The 24,300-nt window shown below is 40.1% G+C and overlaps 1 protein-coding gene across 2 annotated transcripts; it reads right to left on the bottom strand.

The window, feature by feature from the left end:
• On the bottom strand, nucleotides 1–24,280 carry LOC129110836 (oxysterol-binding protein-related protein 1-like). Of its 2 annotated transcripts, XM_054623073.1 has the most exons (28): nucleotides 24,211–24,280; nucleotides 23,729–23,898; nucleotides 23,559–23,644; nucleotides 23,399–23,473; nucleotides 23,143–23,254; nucleotides 22,965–23,050; nucleotides 22,354–22,498; nucleotides 22,143–22,210; nucleotides 20,671–20,715; nucleotides 20,261–20,334; nucleotides 19,856–19,919; nucleotides 19,590–19,691; nucleotides 19,338–19,463; nucleotides 19,141–19,219; nucleotides 18,381–18,487; nucleotides 12,127–12,295; nucleotides 10,240–10,423; nucleotides 6,988–7,063; nucleotides 4,632–4,766; nucleotides 4,102–4,199; nucleotides 3,785–3,967; nucleotides 3,573–3,680; nucleotides 3,209–3,298; nucleotides 2,842–2,968; nucleotides 2,637–2,753; nucleotides 2,361–2,484; nucleotides 2,173–2,263; nucleotides 1–1,644 (listed from the first exon to the last, which is right to left on the bottom strand). In XM_054623073.1, the coding sequence occupies exons 2-28, from the start codon at nucleotides 23,850–23,852 to the stop codon at nucleotides 1,542–1,544; spliced, it is 2,898 nt and encodes a 965-aa protein (XP_054479048.1). In that variant the 5' UTR covers nucleotides 23,853–23,898; nucleotides 24,211–24,280; the 3' UTR covers nucleotides 1–1,541. The 2 variants fall into 2 exon arrangements, with proteins under 2 accessions (XP_054479048.1, XP_054479056.1); XM_054623081.1 differs by lacking the exons at nucleotides 12,127–12,295; nucleotides 18,381–18,487; nucleotides 19,141–19,219; ... (11 more) ...; nucleotides 23,729–23,898; nucleotides 24,211–24,280 and adding an exon at nucleotides 10,519–10,544.
• Nucleotides 24,281–24,300: the final 20 nt, after the last annotated feature.

The following is a 24,300-nucleotide window of genomic DNA, read 5'->3' as shown; positions in this document are numbered from 1 at the left end:
TGAGCAGTAGGGAATATTTATTGCATTATAAATTAAATGTACTGTAAATAGTCTACCCTCAATGATATAAATATATTAGAAAACACCATAACACTAAAGAAATAATTCTTAAATATAGTCACATAATTACTGCCAAGAAGACTGTGATTTTTCTGATCCCATTGAGCCACATGGATGAATTGTGAAATAGAAAAGTCTGCATAATTTGGTGGTTTCACTAAAACAGGAAGGTCAAGACAAATTTTATCATCTGTTGCTAAGTAGGACATAGCTCATGGTGGACCAGGCAGTGGGATTGACAGCATATAGTTAAATATCTCAACATTTTTAATGACACTCATCTTGCAACACCTTAATCCAACAAACACCCATCTAATGAAGACGTTTACTTAAAATTACAGCAAATTGCACAAAATCAAGAACATATAAATACCATTAAGCTTTTATTTAGCAACAATAGAAATTCTGTTTTCATACCCAAAAGAGTGATAACAGAAAAAACTAAAACCTAAAGCAGCTACCCACAACATGAGAAAAGGAATATTCAGTGCTTGATTGTGAAGGAGGTAAGGCTTGCATAGTTATAGTGATGCACATGCATTTATTGTGATAGTTGAATTTGAAATACACTAGTATTACAGCTACTTGAACTTAACTAAGGCAAAACTTTTACCCACACAAATCAATAGGTGCAGAGATGGAGTGTCCCTGGTTCAGTATAGTTAGAAAAACAATGCTACGGTGTCGACAGAGTCAGGTAGACTTATGTGCAACGCTGTTATCAATACACATCTATACAATACATAGTTTCGGGCTTAATGATACATTTTAAACATTTAATTTATTGGTGCGATACTGGCCACAGTTCTTGTCAGATGTGGTAACATTTTTCTTGCCATCATCTTTGCAGCAGATTATGCAAATAACCCGATTTTGAACACTTAAACACAAAATATATATGCACCTCATTGTACTGCAAAGTGAAAAACAAATGTTCCTAAATTATGTATTTTCATTCTTTGTTCTACATTTTAGCATGCACAATAACAATCAGTGTCAGAGTTTAATAAACGTCTAATCGATGTGCTCGGGATGCATCATCATGCCCTCCATTGCAGCAGTTTGTAGTGGTCTGGCCTTGTAAGGTCTGTGCACTGAAGCTGATGAGTAAAATGCATCCACCCCAAAAACACACAAATTTATGTATAAAAAAATATACATTCTAGTTTGTCCAATACATGCCTATACCATACGTTAGTGGTCAAGAACCACAATTACTAAGCTTAAGAGTGTTTGTGCTTTACTGTTCACACACATCTATAAGGAAGAATATATGCCCCTGGTGTTCACTCTGTGTTTTAATTTATTTTGACTGCTTTAAGACATTTTCCAAGCATATTTCCTTGACCCTATCTGCTGTTCCGTATCAGCTCTTTGACATTGTTGCATGCCCTTGCACAAACCCCAGTAGAGCAGATAAAGTCCAAAAGTAGTAAAAGTAGATACCCAGGTGTATGGTATTTTTTATGCATTTCTACTTATTAGTAGATGTCAGGCAGGTGAGTGTAGTTCCTCTCCCAGTAGCCTTTCAAGTAGAGCCAATCCTGAGCTTTGTTGTGAGGGTTTTGTCCTTGTTGAAACCACCTGCAGAGTTTTAACAAAGAGTACAGCAGTGAGGATACGAGGGAGACACAAAAGAATCAAGACAAATCAAAACAGGCACAAAAAGCATAACAATGTTGTTAGTCCACCTTGTTCACTTTAAATATCAATTATCAAACACAAGTGTCTTCATGTGTGCTAGTGTCTTGATGATGCATTAAATAACACACAGTTGCAGTTGTGCATTTTGTCCTGAGGAGGGTGGTGTAGTGTAGCAGTTCACACAAGACAAAAGAACAGCAAGAAGGCAAGATTTAAACCTAACCTTGGGCCAAGTGCAGCGTTCCTTCACAATTAAAATAAAGGGGACGGCATAGTTGATGACACAACACAATAAGGAGGCAATTAGTAAAACAAATTAGGAATGGAGCAATGACAGTACATCCTATTACATTACATTACATTACAGTCATTTAGCAGACGCTTTTATCCAAAGCGACTTACAGGAAGTGTATTCAACATAGGTATTCAAGAGAACTACTAGTCACCAGTTATTACTCACTAACTAACCTTGTTTTCCATTCATCTGTTGATTTGGTGCGATTTTTCCGGGCCATTCTCTGTTTTTCCTCAAGTCTCTTCTTCTCTGAACTTGCCAAATCTAAAAAGGCATGGATATAGGAGCTTGAACACTGCAGAGAGAGCATTTAAGGTGGCGTGGCATAAAAAGGGACTCAAATCAAGGCCAAACACTGTACCTATATCTCCATTCTCCATGGAGCGAATGTCAGGTCTGAAGCGACTGTCTGTTGGGGGAGTAACTCCCTCCATGCTCTTCTCCTGCTCATTTAGGTACATGGCAAATGTGGAGAATGCATAGAACTGCCAGAGAGAGAATCACATTACTACAGAATGTCAACTGTCTAAAAAGGCAAGAGGCAACAAAATACCACAAAACATCATCACAAGCTACTATGCCTGATATTTCTAGATATAATGTATGTTCTCCATCCAGCCCTCCTGTGTTCTCGTACCTTGGCTGAGTTGTCTGGTCGAGGCGTTATCTTCCAGATGAGCTCACTGCCCGGGATGACCTGGACTGTCTCAGCATCAGGTGGTGGCATCTCTTCTGGCTCCTCATCAACACTGTTCTGGGACCACAGACGCATAGACACAATTTTAACTTGAACCAAATGGAAGCAGAACACAGCAGATGCTGAAAGCACTAAAGTTGAATACCCGTTTATTGCCTTTCTTTTCATCAGAATTCTTTTTGTCAGTCTTTTTGTAGGCATCAAAGGTAACGGGATCGACTGTGTACAGGCATTCAGTCCATTTGCCATATATTGCACAGAGCTTCTTTTTGCTGCAAAAAAGACAGAACAACGGTGAATGATGCCTGCTTTTGATGCCTTTGATATTTGATACAACATCACTGAGCCTTACTGTTTTGACAATACTGATCATTAAAACTCCTCATATAAACTAGTTAGATCACATAATATAAATGACAATGTAGTAATTTACAACACATTCACATTGCTTTCAGGCACTATTAAACACAAGATGAATAATCAAATCATTGGAAATTAAATGAAGAAGACACCTTTTATCTAGGATGTATCCCTCCACTTTATGGAGCTCTTTCCCAAAGAGGCCACAGGGCTTGAACATCATGCTGCATCTCTCTCCGGTCCTGCCACAGAATGACAGACTGTTTACGAATTCTCTTTTCTCCTTCTGCAAACTAAGGCTTTCAAACATTAATTATCCTGCTCTTCTATTCTAATGGCAACTGTCCCAGTTCTGCTCCCATGATCAATAAGCTGAATCTGAAAGTAGATCAACACCCCACTGCAGAGCGCAGAAAGGAAGATATTCATGCACCAGAGTCTCTGTGCATGCAAAATGTACCAGGCGAATAAATGCCAAACAGACACACAGAACAGAGAGAATAGAATTTATATTACTTGTGATTGATCACTTCCACGCTGCCATACTGCTCAATCCAAAGCTGACCAACAATGATGTTGTGGACACAACAGGTGGGGTTTGTCCAGGTGTAGGCTTCATTATATCTGCAGAGGCAAGGAAGCAAAAGGTAAAGACAAAAGTAGCATAAGATGACGCTACCTCAAAAGGAATAACATTTTTGCAAAGATGTCTCAGACTGTGCACTCACTTGGGCAGCTCCAGTGTGATGAGTCCCTTGGGCTCAGCTTCTATGCTCTTTCCCCAAAACTTGAGTTTTGGGTAGATGGAGCCATGGAAGACAAAATCCTCATTGAGGCCCTCAGCATGAAAGGCACTGACTGGAGGGTGATGGCTTACTTGCTCCGACACCCACCTGAAGCCTAAATCTTCTCTGATGGAGAACAGGGACATGTTCCGTATTGACATTATGACATGATTCCTCACTAAATCTAAAATGTTTTGTGTAAAGGTGTGCTCATAAAACATAGCTGTGCATTGAAGGTACTGATGAGTCCAAGGTCTTACCTAATGAGCTCATAGGTCTCCCCCAGTAGTGGGTTAAAGGGTTTCCCAGTCCTCTCCCACTGCGATGCAACAGCTGACACAGCAAATGCTGCAACACACTACAGGGGATTGATGTATTTTGGTTTTGTAAATTACAGGTAATTTATTCAATATTTGATAATGATAGAAATTAGAATACAATATAACTATTGTGTCCCTCTTATTATATGAATCATTTATGTCATATACATTGAATGTGTTGTATCTCTGTTATGCTGTTCATTCTGTACACATGACATCTATTGCATTCTGTCCATGCTGGGAGAAGGATCCCTCCTCTGTTACTCTCCCATAGGTTTCTTCCTTTTTTCTCCCTGTTAAAAGCTTTTTTTTAGGGGAGTTTTTCCTGTGCCGGTGTGAGGGTTCCGGGACAGAGGATGTCGCATGTGTACAGATTGTAAAGCCCTCTGAGGCAAATTTGTAATTCTGGGCTATACAAAATAAACTGAATTGAATTGAATTGAATTAAAGTAAACTTTGCATTGTGGTACCTTCATCCTCTCGACAGAGTCTGTTGTGGCATTGGCCTGGTGGAGGAGGTAGGTGTGCTCCATGTATTCTGTTAACCGCTGAAGGAAACTCAGAGGCTCATTAAATATCACAGGCATGGCAATCTTTGACAACTCCTGAAAAAGATGTTAGAGAAGATACACGGAAACTGTAAGGACACAGAATTCCCGAGTTACCAGTTTATAAGGTAAAGCTCTAAAACCGAATACAATTCAATACTACAGAGCTTAATCCCATCTTTGTAAAGCATATATATGTTGTATAATTCATTGACACATTTATATACAATTAAATATAATATCAGAACTGACAAATTTAAGTTTTTCCTCTGGTGTTTATGATATTGATACATGTATACAGGTGTAATCGTGTAAGTAGCTCAATTCAATGTTTTGGTGCTGTTGCTAGATGCAAACAGACACTATTCTAACATTCAATTGTAATATCTGAAACAATAATATTTTGCCTGACATGCACGCAATAACCTAATGCAATGGTTTGTTATATAAGAAAAAAAATAAATTAATATAATGTAGGTATGATCTTAAATCGAGAACCATATGACTGCACTCTTCTAAACATACATTCCCCATGTGTGTCTGTATATCTATCTGTTTGCCCGACAAATATGCTATGTATACACATATACATGTACAGGCACGCACGCACAGTGAGAGACAGAATATCCAAAAAAAATCCAGAAAATCACATCATATAAAAGTTATAAATTGATTTGCATTTGATTGAGTGAAATAAGTATTTGAGTCCCTACCAGCGAGCAAGAATTCTGGCTCCCACAGACCGGTTAGATTAGTCCTCTCGCTTTAAGAAAGTACTCCGAATCTCAACTCGTTACCTGTATAAAAGACACCTGTCCACAGAATCAATCAAAAAGATTGTAGACCTGCACAAGGCTGGAATGGGCTACAAGACCATTGGCAAGCAGCTTGGTGAGAAGGAGACAACTGTTGGTGCGATTATACGGAAATGGAAGAAACACAAAATGACCATCAATCGCCCTCGGTCTGGGGCTCCACGCAAGATCTCTCCTCGTGGGGTATCGATGATCATGAGAAAGGTGAGGAATCAGCCCAGAACTACACGGGAGGAACTTGATCTCAAGACAGCTGGGACCACAGTCACCAAGAAAACCATTGGTAACACACTACGCCGTAATGGATTCAAATCTTGCAGCGCCCGCAAGGTCCCCCTGCTCAAGAAGGCACATGTAGAGGCCCGTCTGAAGTTTGCCAATGAACACCTGAATGACTCAGAGAAGGCTTGGGAGAAGGTAATGTGGTCACGTGAGACCAAAATCGAGCTCTTTGGCATCAACTCGACTCTCCGTGTTTTGGAGGAAGAGAAATGCTGACTATAACCCCAAGAACACCATCCCCACCATCCAGCATGGAGGTGGAAACATTATGCTTTGGGGGTGGTTCTCTGCTAAGGGGACAGGACGACTTCACCACATCGAGGAGACGATGGACGGGGCCATGTACCGTGAAATCTTGGGCGACAACCTCCTTCCCTCAGCCAGGATACTGAAAATGGGTTGTGGATGGGTCTTCCAGCACAACAATGACCCAAAACATACGGCCAAGGCAACAAAGGAGTGGCTCAAGAAGAAGCACATTAAGGTCATGGAGTGGTCTAGCCAGTCTCCGGACCTTAATCCCATAGAAAATCTGTGGAGGGAGCTGAAGCTTCGAGTTGCCAAGCGACAGCCTCGAAACCTTAAGGATTTGGAGAGTATCTGCAAAGAGGAGTGGACCAAAATCCCTCCTGAGATGTGCGCAAACCTGGTGACCAACTACAAGAAGCGTCTGACCTCTGTGCTTGCCCACCAAGTGCTGAGTCATGTTTTGCTAGGGGATCAAATACTTATTTCACTCAATCAAATGCAAATCAATTTATAACTTTTTATTTTTCTATGATGTGATTTTCTGGACTTTTTTTTTTTTATATTCTGTCTCTCACTGTTAAAATGAACCTACCATTACAATTATAGACCGTTCATTTCTTTGTCAGTGGGCAAACTTACAAAATCGGCAAGGGATCAAATAATTATTTCCTTCCCTGTATATAGCCAGATTTAATTGGGGGGCAGGACTGAGCTCCCTTAGGACTCATGAATGAATAACAAAGACTTTATTCCTAAAGCCAAAAGTTAAGGACTAACAACAAAAAGTAATTTGTCACAATTACCTAACTTATAGTCTTCATTTTACACGCCTACTTGAAAAAAGATCTCAAGTCAGTCATTCAGTCATTCATTCATTTTCTCCCAACAATAAATAAAGGGTATTCAGTCTGAAAAGAAAAGTCTGTTCTCACCATGCCAATGCATTTTTTCAGGATACTCCAGATGCTGACGTCATTCCTTGAGAACATGGGAGTCGGTAGAGATGTTCTGTAGGAAAGTAGTATAAAAAGAGGGTGATTCAGAGTCTCTATGAGAGAGAATGATAATAATGAGGAGGATTAAACTTGGGAATCATTTGGAAAGCGTTTGTTTATTTTGTGTCAGCTGTGCAATTCATAGACGGCAAACACTGACGCCTGAGGGCATGTCATCTGGGGTCTCATTCATAAAGCAGTGCGTAGGATCCACACTAAATGATTGAATACGTTTTAAAAAAGGAAGAAATGCATTTTTCGCCAGATTTATAAAACCCTGCGTATGCCTGCCAGTGCACCATTTCCTTTAATAAATCCCAATTCAACTGGTTCAGTCTCGCATTCCGCCCTTTACACACATGCTGATCAATGGCTCTTTACTGTGAATCACGGCAACTTTCGAGAGGAAGCACACTCATTCACTCCCATTCCTTCCATTTACGCAGTCCTAACAGTGCCAGAGTAACTATGGAGCAACATAACACATCACAAGTCTCACCGCAGTATTTATATGTTTACAAGAATCAGACTGACTGCTTTCAAAATGATCGCGACATTTGGTGGTATCCACCACCCTGAAAATCATAAAAAAAAGATTTGATAGGTGAAGACAACTTATTTGTTGATTGATACACGTTTTCTTATTGCATTTTGATTAGGACTGATAATAAAGATATGAAGTGTTTGTGCGAGAACTGTCACTGGCTTTATTTCCAGACGTTTGCTAATTTACACAATCCTTATGTGCAAGTGTTGACGATTTGCCTGGTGAGGTGACAGGAGAAGGCAGAGTGTGTGACAGTTACCGCGGTGACTCCGGGGGGGTTCTGATACTACCATCATATAACTGTTTTCAGTTTGTCTGTGTGCAGTACGCTGTATCTGTCCCTATGGATTAAACCGAAAATGAATCAATAAAGTCGTGTTCACTGCACGACTCTGCCCTCTCTCCTTTGCGCTCCGGGGTGCAGACGAATGAAATATTAGGAAAATTGGATTTGAGGTTTGAGTTGGTTTATTTCTTTAATGATTGAAAACTGTTAATATTTATGGCTCACTAGTAGAAGCACAAATAACACTGCTGGTTTGAATGTTTATGATAAAGAGGATCTATAAGTGCAAAGTACCTTGTGATATGAAGTTAAATTAAATGTGTGAGAGGCATCATTATATGTGTAATGATGCATCTCACATTTCATTTCTACAGTCTGGCTTCAATTCACCACCTCACCATCTGTGTCGCCAATTTCACATGTGCCAAAACGGTGCACACATTCTCCCCTCAAGTTTGTTTTTACAGATAACAACATTTCTGGGGGAAGTGGCGTACGCCTCTTTTCAGACCCCGTTTTGTGCGTACACAATGAGTATAAATGAGACCCCTAGTCTTCTACATACTCAAAATGATTTATTTTTATAATATGTCACTGAACATAAATCCAATATCCAAAAGTATGGGGGAAAAAAAATATATCACATAATAAAGCCACTGGTATTTTGCTTATACCATTTAAAAGCTGCAGAGCAGACCACAAAGCTTGAACCACCATTTGGGTACAAAGTCATCTGACACCTGTAAGCTAATGAGCTTTCAGCTGTTCTGGTCAAACCTCATGCAATACCCATGAACGGATCTACAACTGCATATGTGCGTGTTGTTTTTCTAGACTGGTAATAAGACGCGCTCTTTAATTTATCTTTTTGCATATGAAGCTATGCTCATAAACACTTCTTACTTTAAGATAATAACATTCCCTCGCCCTTAAAATTAATTATGATGGAGTTTTCTCCTCTTAACTTCTCCACACTGAGCTGCTTTCTCACTCCCTCTCAAACTAAAGCCTTTGGTGCTTGAATCAATCTGTTCTGTGGTGCGATCGGGTTTATTTTCCAGCCTTGCCAACAACTGAGGTGGGGACTGTTTTACAGGTATGCTTGCTGGAGGCAGATGGTGTCCTTGTTTAAAACTGAGTGCTCAAGCAACTGCACAAATAAAAGCCATTACGTCAGCTGAACAAACAAGAGAGGTAGGGGGTACAGGCTTGCTCCATCTGTAGGATGAGCAGCGCAGTGATGCATGGCAGACTATACTTCTGGCCTAGTTTGTGTTCAACAAGCCTTGGCCCCAAAAGGCATCTTTCTATAAAAGGATTTCTTTCATGTTTCAGTTTTCCAGAAATACAGATAATGTTGTTCAGCAGAAGAATACAGAAACACAAACCAATCCAATGAGGCCAGATTTTCTGTACAAGTGAACATGCTAAATCAATACTAGTCTTCAATTAATCATTACATTAAATGTATAAAAACAATACATCTACACTACTGTGTATTTGTGGTCTCAAATAAAAGGCACATTTTTGGTACATTTTGTAGAGAATTTAAAGTTGTGTAGTTATTGAGAGAGAAATGTTAAACAAGTAGATTTAGGCCCATCTACAGACAACCAGAGACAGCAGTATTCTTGAATGACGAGTGTAATTCCTAATAAACAGACACCACATAAATCCGTAATACACAACCCACACCCCGACACATGCACACATAAACACAAGCCTACACATATGCACATAGAGATAGCCAGCTAGCCAGTCCCCTTTCATCCAACTCCTACACTGAGCCAGCACATGCTGAATTATTAATGGATCACTTGTTGGATTAAAGAAGAGAGGCCAAGCCAGAATCAGCATCCACAAAAATGAAAGAGATTGTCAAGTCTTTACGAAAAAACAAACAAAACAAACCTCACAAATCCCCAAGCGCTACGCTGGTTATTCGCTTGGGGAGTTGGATCCGTCAGGAAAAACAAAAACAGGCTATTCTCTGTGGATTGGGTGCCCAAATAAAAACACCTGACTACAAAACCAGACAGGAGTGGAGAGGTGGTATCCCATTCCACCAACTCTTGCCTTTTATAATCATCTAGCTGACTGATCAAGATCATGAACGCATACTAAAAAGTCATGAACAATATTCATTTTAGTTGCTCAGCGATGTAAAGTCAAATACTCCTGAATCCTGCCATCAGCTGACATCAGTGACAATTATCTTAAACAAAGCCCTTAATAAACAGCAGATAGGTTGTTCGAAGGGCACTCATCATGGCTGACATTATGTTTCCACTCGTTCCACTTTGCCATCATTAAAGCCAGTAAACAAGCATGACATCATAACTGGAGCATGTCCCACCTGTGCTTCTTGCCTCCATTGTGCTGGTTGCCATGGCTACCCTCCCCTGACATTCCGGCAGGCCCCCTGAGTGCGCTGGGATGGCGGAGGCTGCTGAGAATGGGGGCGTCTCTCCCCTCGTCCTCTTCCCAGGAGTGACTGGCCACAGACAGGAAGCCGCTCACTGAGAGCTCCGAATCCGACTCTGTGGGATGAAGACAGGGGGCAGATCACAGGTCATGCCAAACACTCGCGCACACACACAGACACACACACACACACACACACACACGTACATACAGGTTCAAGTGGCCAGCTCAGAAAGATGCTGCCTGAACAGTACACTGTCGGCGAAAAAGGATTTGCGCTCAAGTTCCTCTCCAACTTCCCCCTCCCTGCTGACAGCCAAACCCCACCAGAGGATTGTGTTCCAATGAGAGGCCACGCAGAGGCTTCGTTTCCTCTAACATTGTTTGCTCTGTGCCTGCTGGATGCTACTCCTCCCCTGTCAGTGACATTACAGGTACTGTCACATACACAAAGGGAGGGGAGAATAGTGTCCTCCATCATAGTGTCTACACTATGATGGAGGACTGTAAATGCTGGTGGCCAGATAGAAGTGCTTATTGTATGTACATGTACTTGCATTACAAATAGGTATTGACAAAAATTACAGTTGAAGACACCACAGCTGCATGGCTGTACCGTAGGAACAGTCATGAGGTTTTAAACACTCAACTCAGTCTGGAAAATGATCATGTATATGCTGAGCCGTGTTTAGTGACTACAGAAAGAGTGTCTCTGGCTAGTAGATAACTAAGGGTTATGAATAATGCAATGATTCCTGAGAAAAAAATTGGTCCATAGTGCACAACATGTTGTAGAAGGAAGTCTAGTGTAAATCATCACCATGGGGAGGCTTCTGGGTAAACAAAGAAGCAAACTTTGTAAGATCAATTTCACTACATGTTGTTGATGTAAATACTGTACCAGGTAAACATACAGTGAAGTCAACACCGTCATAAAATATGTTTTACACTACTGATGAATTGTATTATAAAAAACTAAAACAATAACAGTGTCAGACCCCCTATTCGTCTCGTTACCCTTGAGTATAAGAGAAGAGAACATTTGCAGCGTTGTCTGGGGCAATCTCAGAGACAGACCGAGAGCCAAAGATGTGTCAATGGGTTCTACACACTTGCACACAGTCAAGCTTTATTTCTTAACTATGCGAATTATGTTATGCAACTGTGAAGCTGTTCAATACTAGTACAACTTACGCTGCTGGAGACGTTTTTTGTATGTATGTAAATACGGGTTACAATTATTATTCAGTGTTACTCAAAGTGAATTGTCTTTATCCTCATAGAATGACAAACTGATTTCATGCCTTCCTCAAAAAAAATTGGCAAAGCAGATATTTTAATGTTTAAAATTGTGTATTGTTTTCATCTGTTCGCAAGCTCATACCATTATTCTTCAGTGCCCCACTTCTTTGCACTTCACTGCACACAGTTGTCAAACAGCAGAATACTGTGTAACCAACAGCATGAATGTGTATTGCTTCGCCTGCCCATTCGTGCACAAGCACAATTCAAACAAAACAGGAACCACTTGTGAAAGCATCTCTCCATTGCGCTACTAGAGGAAAAAAACTATTTCACTGCAACTATGTCATGGTACTTGTATTTCTCCTAATGCTAAGGAATTGCAATGTCAAGTGTGAAATTGTTCACACCACAGGCCAAGCATTTGGCCAGTTCTTACAGACTTATTTTGAAACGGCACTGCACTAGTTTGTTTTATTTATGAACAGGCCAAGACACTGTATTAAGAACAAGAAAACCCCTGTAAGATATAAACTTCTTGATTACTTAACCAAGTTTCCACCTAGCTGCTGCTGACCTGACACAGCATCATAGAAGTCATCTTCGGTGAGGGTGCTGAGGGTAGACGACCTCCTGCTCTTGCACAGAGAGTGCTTGAGTTCGTGGTGCTCAGTTGCCAATGTCTGCAAAGCCTCTGTCAAAGCTTTGTTCTTCTCCACCTCCTGCTCGAACTTCAGGCTCCACGTCTGCAAACACAGACAGACACACATCAGAGAAAACGTAAAGCAAATAAGTCTCTCTCTCTCTCTCTCTCTCTCTCTCTCTCTCTCTCTCTCTCTCTCTCTCTCTCTCTCTCTCTCTCTCTCTCTCTCTCTCTCTCTCTCTCTCTCTCTCTCTCTCTCTCTCTCTCTCTCTCTCTCTCTCTCTCTCTCTCTCTCTCTCTCTCTCTCTCTCTCTCTCTCTCTCTCTCTCTCTCTCTCTCTCTAGTAAACCGGAAATTATATATATTAATATAATAGATAGATAGATAGATAGATATAAATATATATATATATATATATATATTATTTATTTATTTTTATTTTTTGATCCAACATGTGTAAAGTATAAAGACAGTTGTGATTGACTGGTGGTTTGATTGCTATGAAGTGCTTCTGCAGCACAGTGTGTGTGAGCGTGTGTTTGTCTTTGTGTCTCTGATGGCAAGTGATTGTTCTAACCCTGTCCACATATCTAGTTTCCTCCAGTCGGAACCAAACACCCCGGTCTCTGAGCCCTGTGGCCCAGGATTGAGTGTCCCTTCAGGGCAACCTGAGCCAGGCCACTGTGGGACAGACCAGATCACTGTTTCCTATTGTCTAACACACCTTTTTTTCATCCTGTACTAACTAAACAGAAGTTGAAGTAAAAAATGAAGTAGACAACACATATCTGAACTCAGTGCATTATGATGATGGCGTATTATACACAGACAACAAGAATTTACAAAGCATTGAAAGTGCACTAGAAATAATATCAATGCTCGTAAAAATGGAGCATAGCCTTCCCGGATTAAAAAGTGTCACCTTGGGGAAGGCAGCGGGGAGACACAGGAGCTTGCAAATCACACTGTAAATCAGAGACTGCTATGCAGCGCCAATGTCTTCTATTGGAGATGAAAAGTTTATCCTCATCTCTTAAACTGCCTGGAGTAATATCAGTTGTGTGCACAGTCATGCACAAAGAAACACCTGTCAATGCATCTGCTGATGTGCTCAAGGTGGGCTATAATTCCCCAAGATGGTTATGATCTGTGATATTCCCATTAAAGTAACAAATGTGAAATACACCCGGTTGTCTACAATTTTGTTTAAGTAGTGCTGATTTTCACAAGACTTTTGGAAATCATAAGACATATTTATAAATAAACCGTATATGTATAACGGCCCTGAGTGTATTCTGGGGTGATATACTGCTTCAGACTCTTGTGTGGTTGAGCTCCGTCACACATGATGGATGAGGCAGGGAAACCACTGAGGGACATATTTACCAATTTGCTGATTGTTTTTCTCCCCACAGGGTTTTTTATGTTAATAAACGAATGGATGGAATAATGTAAACCTAATTTCTTTTGAACCCTAGGCTTGACTCAGCAAAACTTCAATATACATAGAGTAGAGAAAGTTTAGAATGAATTATGTGCAACAATATAGAGATCGTAACTCTGCAATAGAGAGCAATAAATAACCTGTGGTCAGAACAGTACAAGCTACATTAAGTTTATCCAAACTGAAGCATTTATGACCTTGCGACATATCACCCCATTTCTACAAATACACACATGTGATGTGACCAAAAACCCACAATCACACAAAAGACATCCATAAGCACTCGATATAGACCTGTATCCTCGTATGAACTAAGTTTACTGTAATTGTGACTGAAGCTATAATACTGCGTCTTTCAACCCACAGTCAGGGACAAACTTCACACCTTCACTCTCACCGTCATTGCACTTGCTATGCTGTAAGTTCAGCCCCTGTAGGTCATTTTGTGTGTGGAAAGAGAAATACAGTTCAGTGTAAATGTTCAGATTCTGTTCAATCCTTATTCGAGAAACCCACTGAAATCTCTGATTCCCTCCCCCCCCCAACTGTAAGATCAGTCCATTCTAACGGACATAGAAGGGTCTGAGAAAAAGAATTGGCAAGTTAATGCTTCCAATCACCAACAGAACGGGGACAGGAGCTAATGAGATCCGTTTCACATATCAAATGTGTGCCAAAAAAAGATGTCCTTGCAAGCCCCAAATTAATTCATGCCTCTTTTTATATGTGAGGTGAAGAGTAAATGAGCTCCATGTTCAGGAGCCTGTATTAACACTCCTTGTCCCAGCCACTTGGCTTAAGAGCCCATCCTGGAACAGAACACTTTGTTGTGTAAGTATCCCAGCCAGCTCTTTCACTCGCACAGCATCCTCTCGCCTGAGCACAAACAGCGCTATTTTAAGCCCTGCTGAGGCTGTGTGCAGTATCCTGTGCTGGAGCCTGGGAGGGAAGCTTCTCCTGGGCCAAAGCCCCACCGGGTAGAAATTTTACTTTGTTCTAGAATGGTATTCTCTCCGCTGAGAGGGAAAACAAACCCCAAAGGCAAATTCACTATAGCTCTATACAGCACTCTACAAATAATGTAACTAACTGTATTTGTAGATCAAGCTGTACATGACTATATGATGGCTGGGAGCTAAGCAACTAAGAAAATATTATAGTGTGACGTGAGTACCGGTGCAGCACAGGGATGTAGTACCAATTGTGAGGAATACTCCCAAGTACCTTTCTTTACATACACTCCCTTTGCTAAAAGGTCAGATAAGGTTGAATTAACACTTCCTCATATCATCCAGATCTCGTATGACCCGGTATAAACTGGAAAAAAAGGAAGTCAGTGAAGGGACCAACCCGAACATTAAGACAGCAGGTCAGTTACCTATGTGGCGGTGGTTGATGTAAAGGTCAAACGGTACTTTGCGCTCTCTCCATTCCCCAAGGATTTGAAGGGCAGTGAGATTTCTTACAGGCTGCAGACAAAACGTCATGAGCGAGTGCAGAGGTAAGAAAGGGATACTATGCTGCCACTCTCCTGCCATCAGTGCAATGCAAACTGTCAGACAAGCTTATCTGTCTGTCACCACTAAGTGGCTTCATGCTGTAAACCCCAATTTGTTTTACATTACATTACAGTCATTTAGCAGACGCTTTTATCCAAAGCGACTTACAGGAAGTGTATTCAACATAGGTATTCAAGAGAACTACTAGTCACCAGAAGTCATCAGTGCATCTCCTTTCTTAAACAAGCATCTTAAAGCATAAGCCAGAGCAAAAGTATAGTGCAGAGGCAAGTTACTACGAAAACAATAATTGCAACAGACTAATCCGAATATAGTAAGTGCTACAAACTACTACGAATAGGATAAGTGCAGTAAACAAATACAAATTCGTTTTCTTGACAGGTGTGGAAGCCTGCTGCCTGAGAAACACCAACAAAGGTTGGGTTTATAAATCTGTGTTGTGTGAACGAGAGTTAGCAGCACAGATCTCTCCACATTAAATGCTGTGTAGTCACCAGCCAGTTATACTGTGCCCGGCATGCACTGTATACATCTGGCACTCTCAGTAGCAGACTTTATTTCTGCAGCTGCAGGCTGAAATGGGTCAGGCCACATACACTGCAATTGGTATGAATCATGCTTGTCTATTTCACATCTGCCCAGACATTAAAGAACAACAGCATGTGACTACCGTATGTTATGTACTGTAGACAGAAAATGTGTAAGTGGCAGCATTAGAGGACTCCAAGGCAGGACAATGGGAGTGGGATTAGAGCTAATGCTGCCTGATACAGCCAATCTCAGCAGTGTAGAAAATATAATCCAGTTAGTACATGTATTAGAACCTGTTTAGCACGAGACCTATGTTACATATGTTTGTGAATACATTTCCCTTTATATTATATCATCGGGTTGTCAGAAAATAATTTTGTGTTCATTGATCAACACTTGGCAATAACTTGGCAATACTTCTTGGGTGATGAGACTGCAATAAATGTTCTTAACCTCCCTGTGATAATAGCGTTGGGTTATTACCTCAGACAGGACAACAGCTGTTTCTAATTTACACTGAAACTATTTGGTTTGGAAATGCACGCACCACTGTGTAAACAGGCTACGTTTGGGCTTTATTGTGCTGCGTTATATCCAGCTGACTTCAAAAGCAGCAATTTATTGTATCTGATGAAAAATTCATTCAGTTATCCTAATTTTATTATACACAAAGGAGTCCTTAATCTCCATAGAATCATAATCCTAATTCCTGTTTTGATAATGGTTTTAAAAGACAAGAGATGTAGTACACACTATTCTATAACCAGTAGCCCTTAAACAAAGTCTAAGGATTTCAGTGTGGTATTTTGACAGAGTGCCAATTTAAAATGAATTGGTAACGAGGAAAAAAGAGTGAGACCGATTCATGATCTCTGTTATTACTTGAGGTGTTGCATTACAGTGAAACCGAAAAAGAGCAATTTAATAATAATAATAATAATAATAATAATAATAATACCCACAATCCTTTTCTTAAAAGCTTTACTCTGAGTAGTAGCATATCAAACAAATCGTAAATATAATTTAGTCTTTCCCTCTCCATGTTCTTACATTGACAGAACTTATAACATTATGAGATGATTTCAGTAAAAAGATGCAATGAGCAGTATAGCGCTCAGCACCACTTCAAACATGCTCAATTTAACATTCTGAATTCAGATCTTTAAATCCATAAGAATGACTTCTGCATATTGATGATTAGCTTTCGCCTTTGCCAACGCTTCAGACCAAACATCAAATCAACAGCACACTAAAATCATCAGATTACATCCAGTCTATGCCAAACTTCAAACACTTAACACTACATTAAGTCATCAGGGACCAGCCTAGTGCATACACAGCCAGTTGTCAAGCTGACGGTAAAAAACGCTGAGATACGGAAAGATACAAAAAGAAGAATTGCTCGGTTTGTACCTGTGCAGATACTGGATGAGTATGCTGTCACCGTCTCCCCTTTGTCCCGTGCTCAGACGCTCTGGCATGTGGAAGTGTGCCTGCAAGCGTGTATTTTCACTGTGTGAGGGTTAATGCAAGCATCTCCAGCTGAGCCTGTGAATATGCACACGCTTCAGTTGCTCTGCTCAATGCACAGCCTTTCCCCAGAGCGGGAGTCTGTGGATCCAAGTCCAAGAGTGTCTGTCTGTCTGTGTGTCTGTGTGTCTGTGTGTGTGTGTGTGTGTGTGTGTGTGTGTGTGTGTGTGTGTCTTGACGCTGATCTGCAAGCTGAATGCAGACCTAAGCATAAAAGCGGATCTTGCCTGTGTCCTTCCACACTGTTCTATTGTCGTCTCCCCCCCCCACCACCAAGGGCACAGCACAGCCATTGGGACAGGTGAACAGGGACACACACAAACTTCAAACCTGATTGGTATGAATAAACTAACGTAAAAGGGGAGGAGCTCTGGGATTTTGTAGTCATTCAATATAATCTTTTCAGCCAATAGGAGCACCGCGCATGGGTAAAGGTACGGTTCTCAATGAGAAGAATATTCATACGTGCTCAGTGGGCTGAAGCAAATCTAAAAAGAAAACTAGCCTCAAAAACAATTATCAACGTTGCAAAATATTGCAAGATTGCCGATGACCAGATTTAAGCTGCATTTTAAAACGCATACTTTTTACTCTTTGTACATACTGCAGCTGCCGTTACATACTGTTGTACGCAGTATTAATTAAAATGGGACATACTACTTAGTCCTAACATTGCACCTGGAACTTTGATCCTCTTGTTTATATATCCGCTGCGCAGATGATTGTGGGTCGGAATAGCCCAAAAAAGCATGCTGACTTACATTCGAAAATGCGACCGGATGCAGAAGGACATCCTGTCATTGTTTTGCAAACTGCATTTGACATTCTATATATTGGGATTATATACTTAATCTTTTTCTGGGATACTAAATGTGGTAGTATGGGTATTGCATTGCACAGTAGATCTAATTTAAATGTAAAATTTCTACTTTACAAGGACAAGAATGACAACCTTCATAACAAACATTACAATAATACAGTGTTTAATAACACGATATGCCAAGTTTTCTATGGTTCTGGCTGCATTTCATTAAGTGTTAGGAATGGTATGATGGTGGACAAAATAGCCCAAATGCCACTGTATTTTGTGTGTGGTTTGTTAGATTACTCAATCATGTACATGTTGTTACAGGCTTGATTAAGAAAATGAAGCTATATCCTACCTCCTCCTGTTTTGACAGCAGTTCAAGGCACAGATGGAGAGCAGCACAGGTTTCACTGGAGAGCTCACTGGTCTCTTTGGCTTTCAGTAGAAGAGGGGCAGCCAATGCTTTTGAAAATCATAAAAAAAATATGCATATGTTCAATGCATATGTATAAATTGGGTTGCAACTTAATTTTTATTTATTTTATATTTATTCATTTGATGACTATTTTTTCATGATTCATCAACTTATCATTTAGTCTTCAAAATTTCAAAAAATAGTTAAAGAATGCACAGCCAAGTCTTTAAATTGGATGTTTGTCTATCCAACAACCCAACGACTTGCAATGTACATTAAACTAAAACAGAGAAAACAGAACATTCTGACATTTCTGAAGCAGTACACAGAAGAATTTGTAATGTTTCCATGCTAAATGGACAATGAAAGGTTTAGGCCACTGTGTCAATCATTTTTGCTTGTGACACTTTATATCCAAGCAACACCTTTTTCGTGACCCCCTCACGATTTGAGAGTTGTGTAGCCGAAATATTTTATCCTCATTCCGTTGGTGTTTACAATTGAGGGTTCCTGACCGCCAGGTCTGGATCCGCAGGGTTAGGGTGGGGTTTACCAGAATTATTTGCAATTCATTTTCTCTCCAACGACTAATCAATTAATTTACTCATCTTCTCAAAACTGGAGTAAAATTGCCAAAGGTTACAAAACAGTGAGCACTGGATTAACAACTGTGCTATGTGATCAATTCTAGGACTCTTACCACAATTCTCCTCATTCTTCACCATCGATAGAAATATTGACACTTCACTCTCCAATTTCTGCTGGGAAGTGCTGGCTGCCTGCAAGAGCACCGGACAAGAAAGACACATTGAACCCTCCTTCCTCCCTAAATAGCATTTCCTTCCTACTGTCACCTAATAAAGTACCTCATTAAAAAGTTTCAAACTTAAATCTTACCTGAAGGGCTAGTGACAGATTCCTCACCGTCACGCCAAAATCACCATCTGCAACGTTAATAACCTGTTCCTGGGTGTAGTGGCGGGTGCTATAGGATGAATGTGCCTCAAAAGCATCCAACCATCTCTAAGTGGACAAATATCAGAAACATTTACATTGTTGTCAGCCCCTGCTGATACACTGACTGTCAAATCAGTCAGATTGTTCAGGTAAGGGGTTGAACAACAGCATAGAAGGTGACTCTTATCTCACTTGTCTTGTTGCCACTGAATTCGTCTTTGAGGCGACCTTAAAATAAAGTACAGTGTCATCAAAGCACCTGAGCATGAAGAAGCAATGATCCCACGGTTTGACCTAAAAGGACAAAATTGAATTACTTACAGTCACACTTGCTGCACTAGATGTCAAACATCACCATCTCAAGTACGATGTAACCACAACTGAAATATCTGAGGACATCCTTGTATAGTTATGGAGGTTATATAAATTATAATGAGCCTCTTATCTCTACTACCTACCATGCAGTAGGCTTGTGTTAGTGACTTACAGCCCTGTTTTCTGACACCAGCCACAGCATCTGCCCTGTAAAGAGAAACAGATGAGCGAGCACATAAGCAAAAGCATTTTCACATACACTGCATCAAATAAAACACAGGGTGAATTTACATATAGTGCTAAAGTAGTCACTTGTTATTTCCCAGTATTCACTGAAAGCTTGTGGAACTAATATTGGTGCCTCCATCTCAAACAAGAAATATTTAGAGAAAACGAGATTCGCTTTTATTACCGCTACCTAGGCATTGTCTGATTAAATATGGCTTTTTACCGACATCGAATGTTGAATGATGGAGTAGCAAACTTTTACCATAACAAACAGCTTTCATACAGATTAAGAAAACAGCATACACATAAAGTTAACTCACTGTCTGGGATACCAGGAGAGAGTTCCATCCTCAATTATCACCCAGTAGGACCGCCATCCAAGAAAGCGTGAACTCTGTCACAGACACATGAAGTCAACAACACATAAACTATGTATAAATATAACATATTGTAAATATAATCAAAAATATATAAAATGTATATTTACATATCTTAAACTTATGTATTACTAATGTATATTGTGTATTACTAAATAATATTGAAAAAATAAACTAAAGAATTCAAAGATAAACCTTAAAGACATGAAATACAAAACAAAGTGCAGTAAGGAATAAAGGCTGTGAAAAAAAAAAAAAAAAAAAGTCTAAGGCATCGAATCTGGAGAAGTCTGAACAAAAACATTGCCTGACATATTAAGAGTACAAAATTCTACACTTCAACATCTGGGTACCTTCCAAAGAGGGCCTTCAATCTTCTGCACCCCACTGCTCACATCCTTTGTGTGGAGAAAAAATTAATCTCAGACTTGCGTGCAGACACAGCGTGATTGACTGCGTTGAAGTGTTTTTGAGACCAGTGCGCCGAGACCAGCCCATTCCCCATGTTTTGTGGGTGTCACTTTTTGACCGTGTCATCACCATTCATATCTATAATTGTTTACAAGAGCACAAAGTCCTCTATAGAAGTAGCCTCTTAGTTTTGCTATCAAAGTGCACCAGATTAACTTGGTATTATATTAATCTTTTAAAAATGTAAGAATTTGGCCCTCAATGTGTTTTCAAATTTTCCCATAATATGGGAAATATAATATTTGATATGAATATTTTTAAAGGTATAGTCTCAGAGTTTGCAGCAACACTAATACTGATACTGCTAATAGATAAAATAGAGATGATAATACAGCACGTTTTGAATTCCTTAGATATAGCTATGCAGTGTTCCAAAAAATAGAACTCTCATAACTACCATAACATACTTGAGACCAAACAATTGAGACTTGACTTGGACTCTAGCTATAAGACTTTAGACTTGACTTGGACTTGCAAAAAATGACTTGCAAGCAACTCTGGCTACGACCCCCTCCTGCGCTGTGGCGGTCTAGTTTATGAAGAAGTAGGTGGGCTGTGGTGACTAAGTGCAGTGGGTCAGGATCAGTGTGGTTGGAACGATGTAATGTTGCAGAGTGGCTCTGCCTGTGCTTGTAGAACTATGGTTAAAATATCGTATTACAGTAAAGCCTGCATAGTTTCAGACGTAAATAATCCATATTTTAATTTACTTAATAGCTTAGTGCCTTTCTTTAATTCCAACCGTGACTATGCAATGCTCTGAATTGAAGCTGTGCCAGGCTTATCAGACATCCAAACAAGAGCTGGACTCTGTAGGACTGCTGGCTTCCAAGGCTGTTTCTCCAGTCACTGGGCCTAAAGTGAACATGTATAATGATGTTTAGAAAGAGAAAATGCAGAAACATAGTTGTGTGCACCTATATTTTGGCCGGGTGCGGTACTTTTTTTCTAAAAATGAAATGCCGGAAACATCCATTCTGTGATTAAGGTGTTAGACCCACAAACAGTTGACATTCAGTTTAAAAAATATATATGTATTATCTTCTGAAAAACATGAATGAAATTTGTTTATTAGATTTTGATTTTTACAAGCTAGATAGTGGAGAGGCCGAAGGATCACCAAAATAATTAGGAATCATCCTCTGTGGACCATGACACAAATACCAAACTTAATAGTAATGTGATGTCGAGATTTAGTTCAGAAGACTTAATGACACAGACTCATAGTTTCAGCCACTCAATTCTTTTTTTACATTACAGGCAAAGAGTTGGGAAAATGTCCTCTTGTACGTTGATTCATTTATCTACCACACATAAGTAAAGGGGTGATTATGAACGACTTATCTGCGCTTACCTTGTCTTGATAGGCTGCTAGAATCGGTCTCAGTTTACTGCTGCGGACCAGGTCTAATGCTGTCTGGTCTGCAAAACAATCAGTCATTGAATAAATCATCATATAATGCCCAGGTAAGTATTCTTTAAAAACAATTTGTAAGTCCAAATTCCTGATGGTAAACATATTGCACAAATTAGTAAAAATAATGATGTTCAAAGTTAAAGTATACCATTGTTGTTTTTAGTACTGGGGCTGGCTCCAGACTTGAGTAACTTTATAATGCACTGCTTCTGCCCCCTGTAGGCTGCACAGTGTAAGGGCGTATTCCCCACCGAGTCCCTGCAGTGAATATCTGGAGCGTCTTTTCCACTGAGCTGAAGAACAGAAGACAGTTAAACAACAGAAAACGACTTAACAAAGTGGAAGACACTGATATTTACCTCTTCTACACATCTAACTGCAATGGGAACTCATCTTTATATTATCCACGTTAAACCAGGGACACAATACACAGAAAAATAGACAAATTATAACACAGATTTGGTTTTTGAGTCTTCTTTAGTCTGCTAAAACCAGGCAGGTCATTAGTGTGGCTGTCCACGATTCAAACTTGTAGCTTCCTGTCTAAGCATCAGACAGGTCAGACTCTTGGCAAATATATCAAAAATGTTGACTATAATCTGACATTTTTTTTTGTAATCCAGTAGTGTGTATTTGAACAATCTCAGAAACAGCAAATCCTGCTTTAATGTGTGAATTATTCTTTAATTATTAAAGTAAGAGAGATGCTGTCAAAATGTAATATATTCTGCAAAATTCTTCGAAAGGTCAGATGCTAACCAGTTTAGACAGCGTAGAGATGTCCCCCTCTCTGGCTGCTTCCAGAAGCTTCTCCTCCTGCCGCCTTTTCTCTCTTCTCTCTGCAGCTGCACAAATCAAACACTTATTGAGAACAAGGGCAGCAATAGGAGAAGCCATCAGCCATAAAAATAAAAAAAACACTCCCATCATTTCATACCCTCCAGCATTGTTATGACTTCATCATCCTCTGTGACATCTTTAGGGATTTGACCAGTTCCATTGATTATGTTGGAACAGGCATCATACCTCAGCAGCAACAGAACAATCTCCTTGAGGAAATAAGAAATAAAAATCTGACCATCAACTGTCTTGAATCAAAAGCGTCAACGGGAAACTGGGAAATAGTCTCTGAAAGTGATTCCAGCAACTCTCATTCATCATAGTAGGCCTTAATGAGCAGGTGTGTTTTTTACCTTTCTTCCAGTAAAGGCTGCTTTGTGTAGAGGTGTGTCACCCATGTTATTCTGCAAATTTGCATCGGCACCTGCCTGCAAATATGTTCAGCAAAGTTCCATGGCTTCAAATAGTACGCACTGGACAAACAATGCATACAGTAATATGAACAACTTTCACCTTGAGTAACTCCTCCACAGCATCCCTGTTTCCAAAGTAACAGGCCAGGTGGAGGGGTGTCCATCCTGAGCTGGCTTTAGACCTTGCTACAGTGACAGAAAGGAACATGAATGCTCTCCTACCACACAGTCATGAAAGTCCGTGTTTAATGGCGTCTTCTCTTCACTTACATCTGCAGTTGATGTCGAGAGAGCTGCTTTGGTTGATTCTCGACTGAAGGAGCCTCTGAATATCAGCACAACTGCCCTCTTTAGCACAAAGTAAGAGCTTTTCCTCAAGTGCGTCTGCCTCCATAACCACTTGACTTCCTCTGGCCCAGTAATAAAGCGAATGCAAATGCCTGTCCAAGATGTTGGAGACAAAACGCTTATTATTAGACGGAAACAAGTACAACAAGTGAAGTTGAATGCAGCTTATCGGTGGCAAATTAACGTATTTACGAACAACTGTAGCTAACTGTGTGGTGACTAACTAGCTCTTTAACTGAACGTTAGCCAGCGTTAGTGGGTTGAAAGGGATATTTAAACCCGACCACACAACGTTACCAAAGGGAAGAAACACTAACTGACTAGTTAACTTAGTTTGCTAACTAACGTGAACTAAAATGAGATAACAACTTCAGACTTAGAGGTAAAGATTTGTCAACTCTTACTTGACCAAACTATCCAGCCAGAGTCGAGGGACCCAAAACTGCACAGCCGCAATTTGATCATGTCACCCAGCTGACACAACCGTTGGTAGC

This window comes from Anoplopoma fimbria, chromosome 3 (assembly GCF_027596085.1).
Source record: "Anoplopoma fimbria isolate UVic2021 breed Golden Eagle Sablefish chromosome 3, Afim_UVic_2022, whole genome shotgun sequence".
NCBI lineage: Eukaryota > Metazoa > Chordata > Actinopteri > Perciformes > Anoplopomatidae > Anoplopoma > Anoplopoma fimbria.
This window is presented reverse-complemented; position numbering and strand designations above follow the sequence as displayed.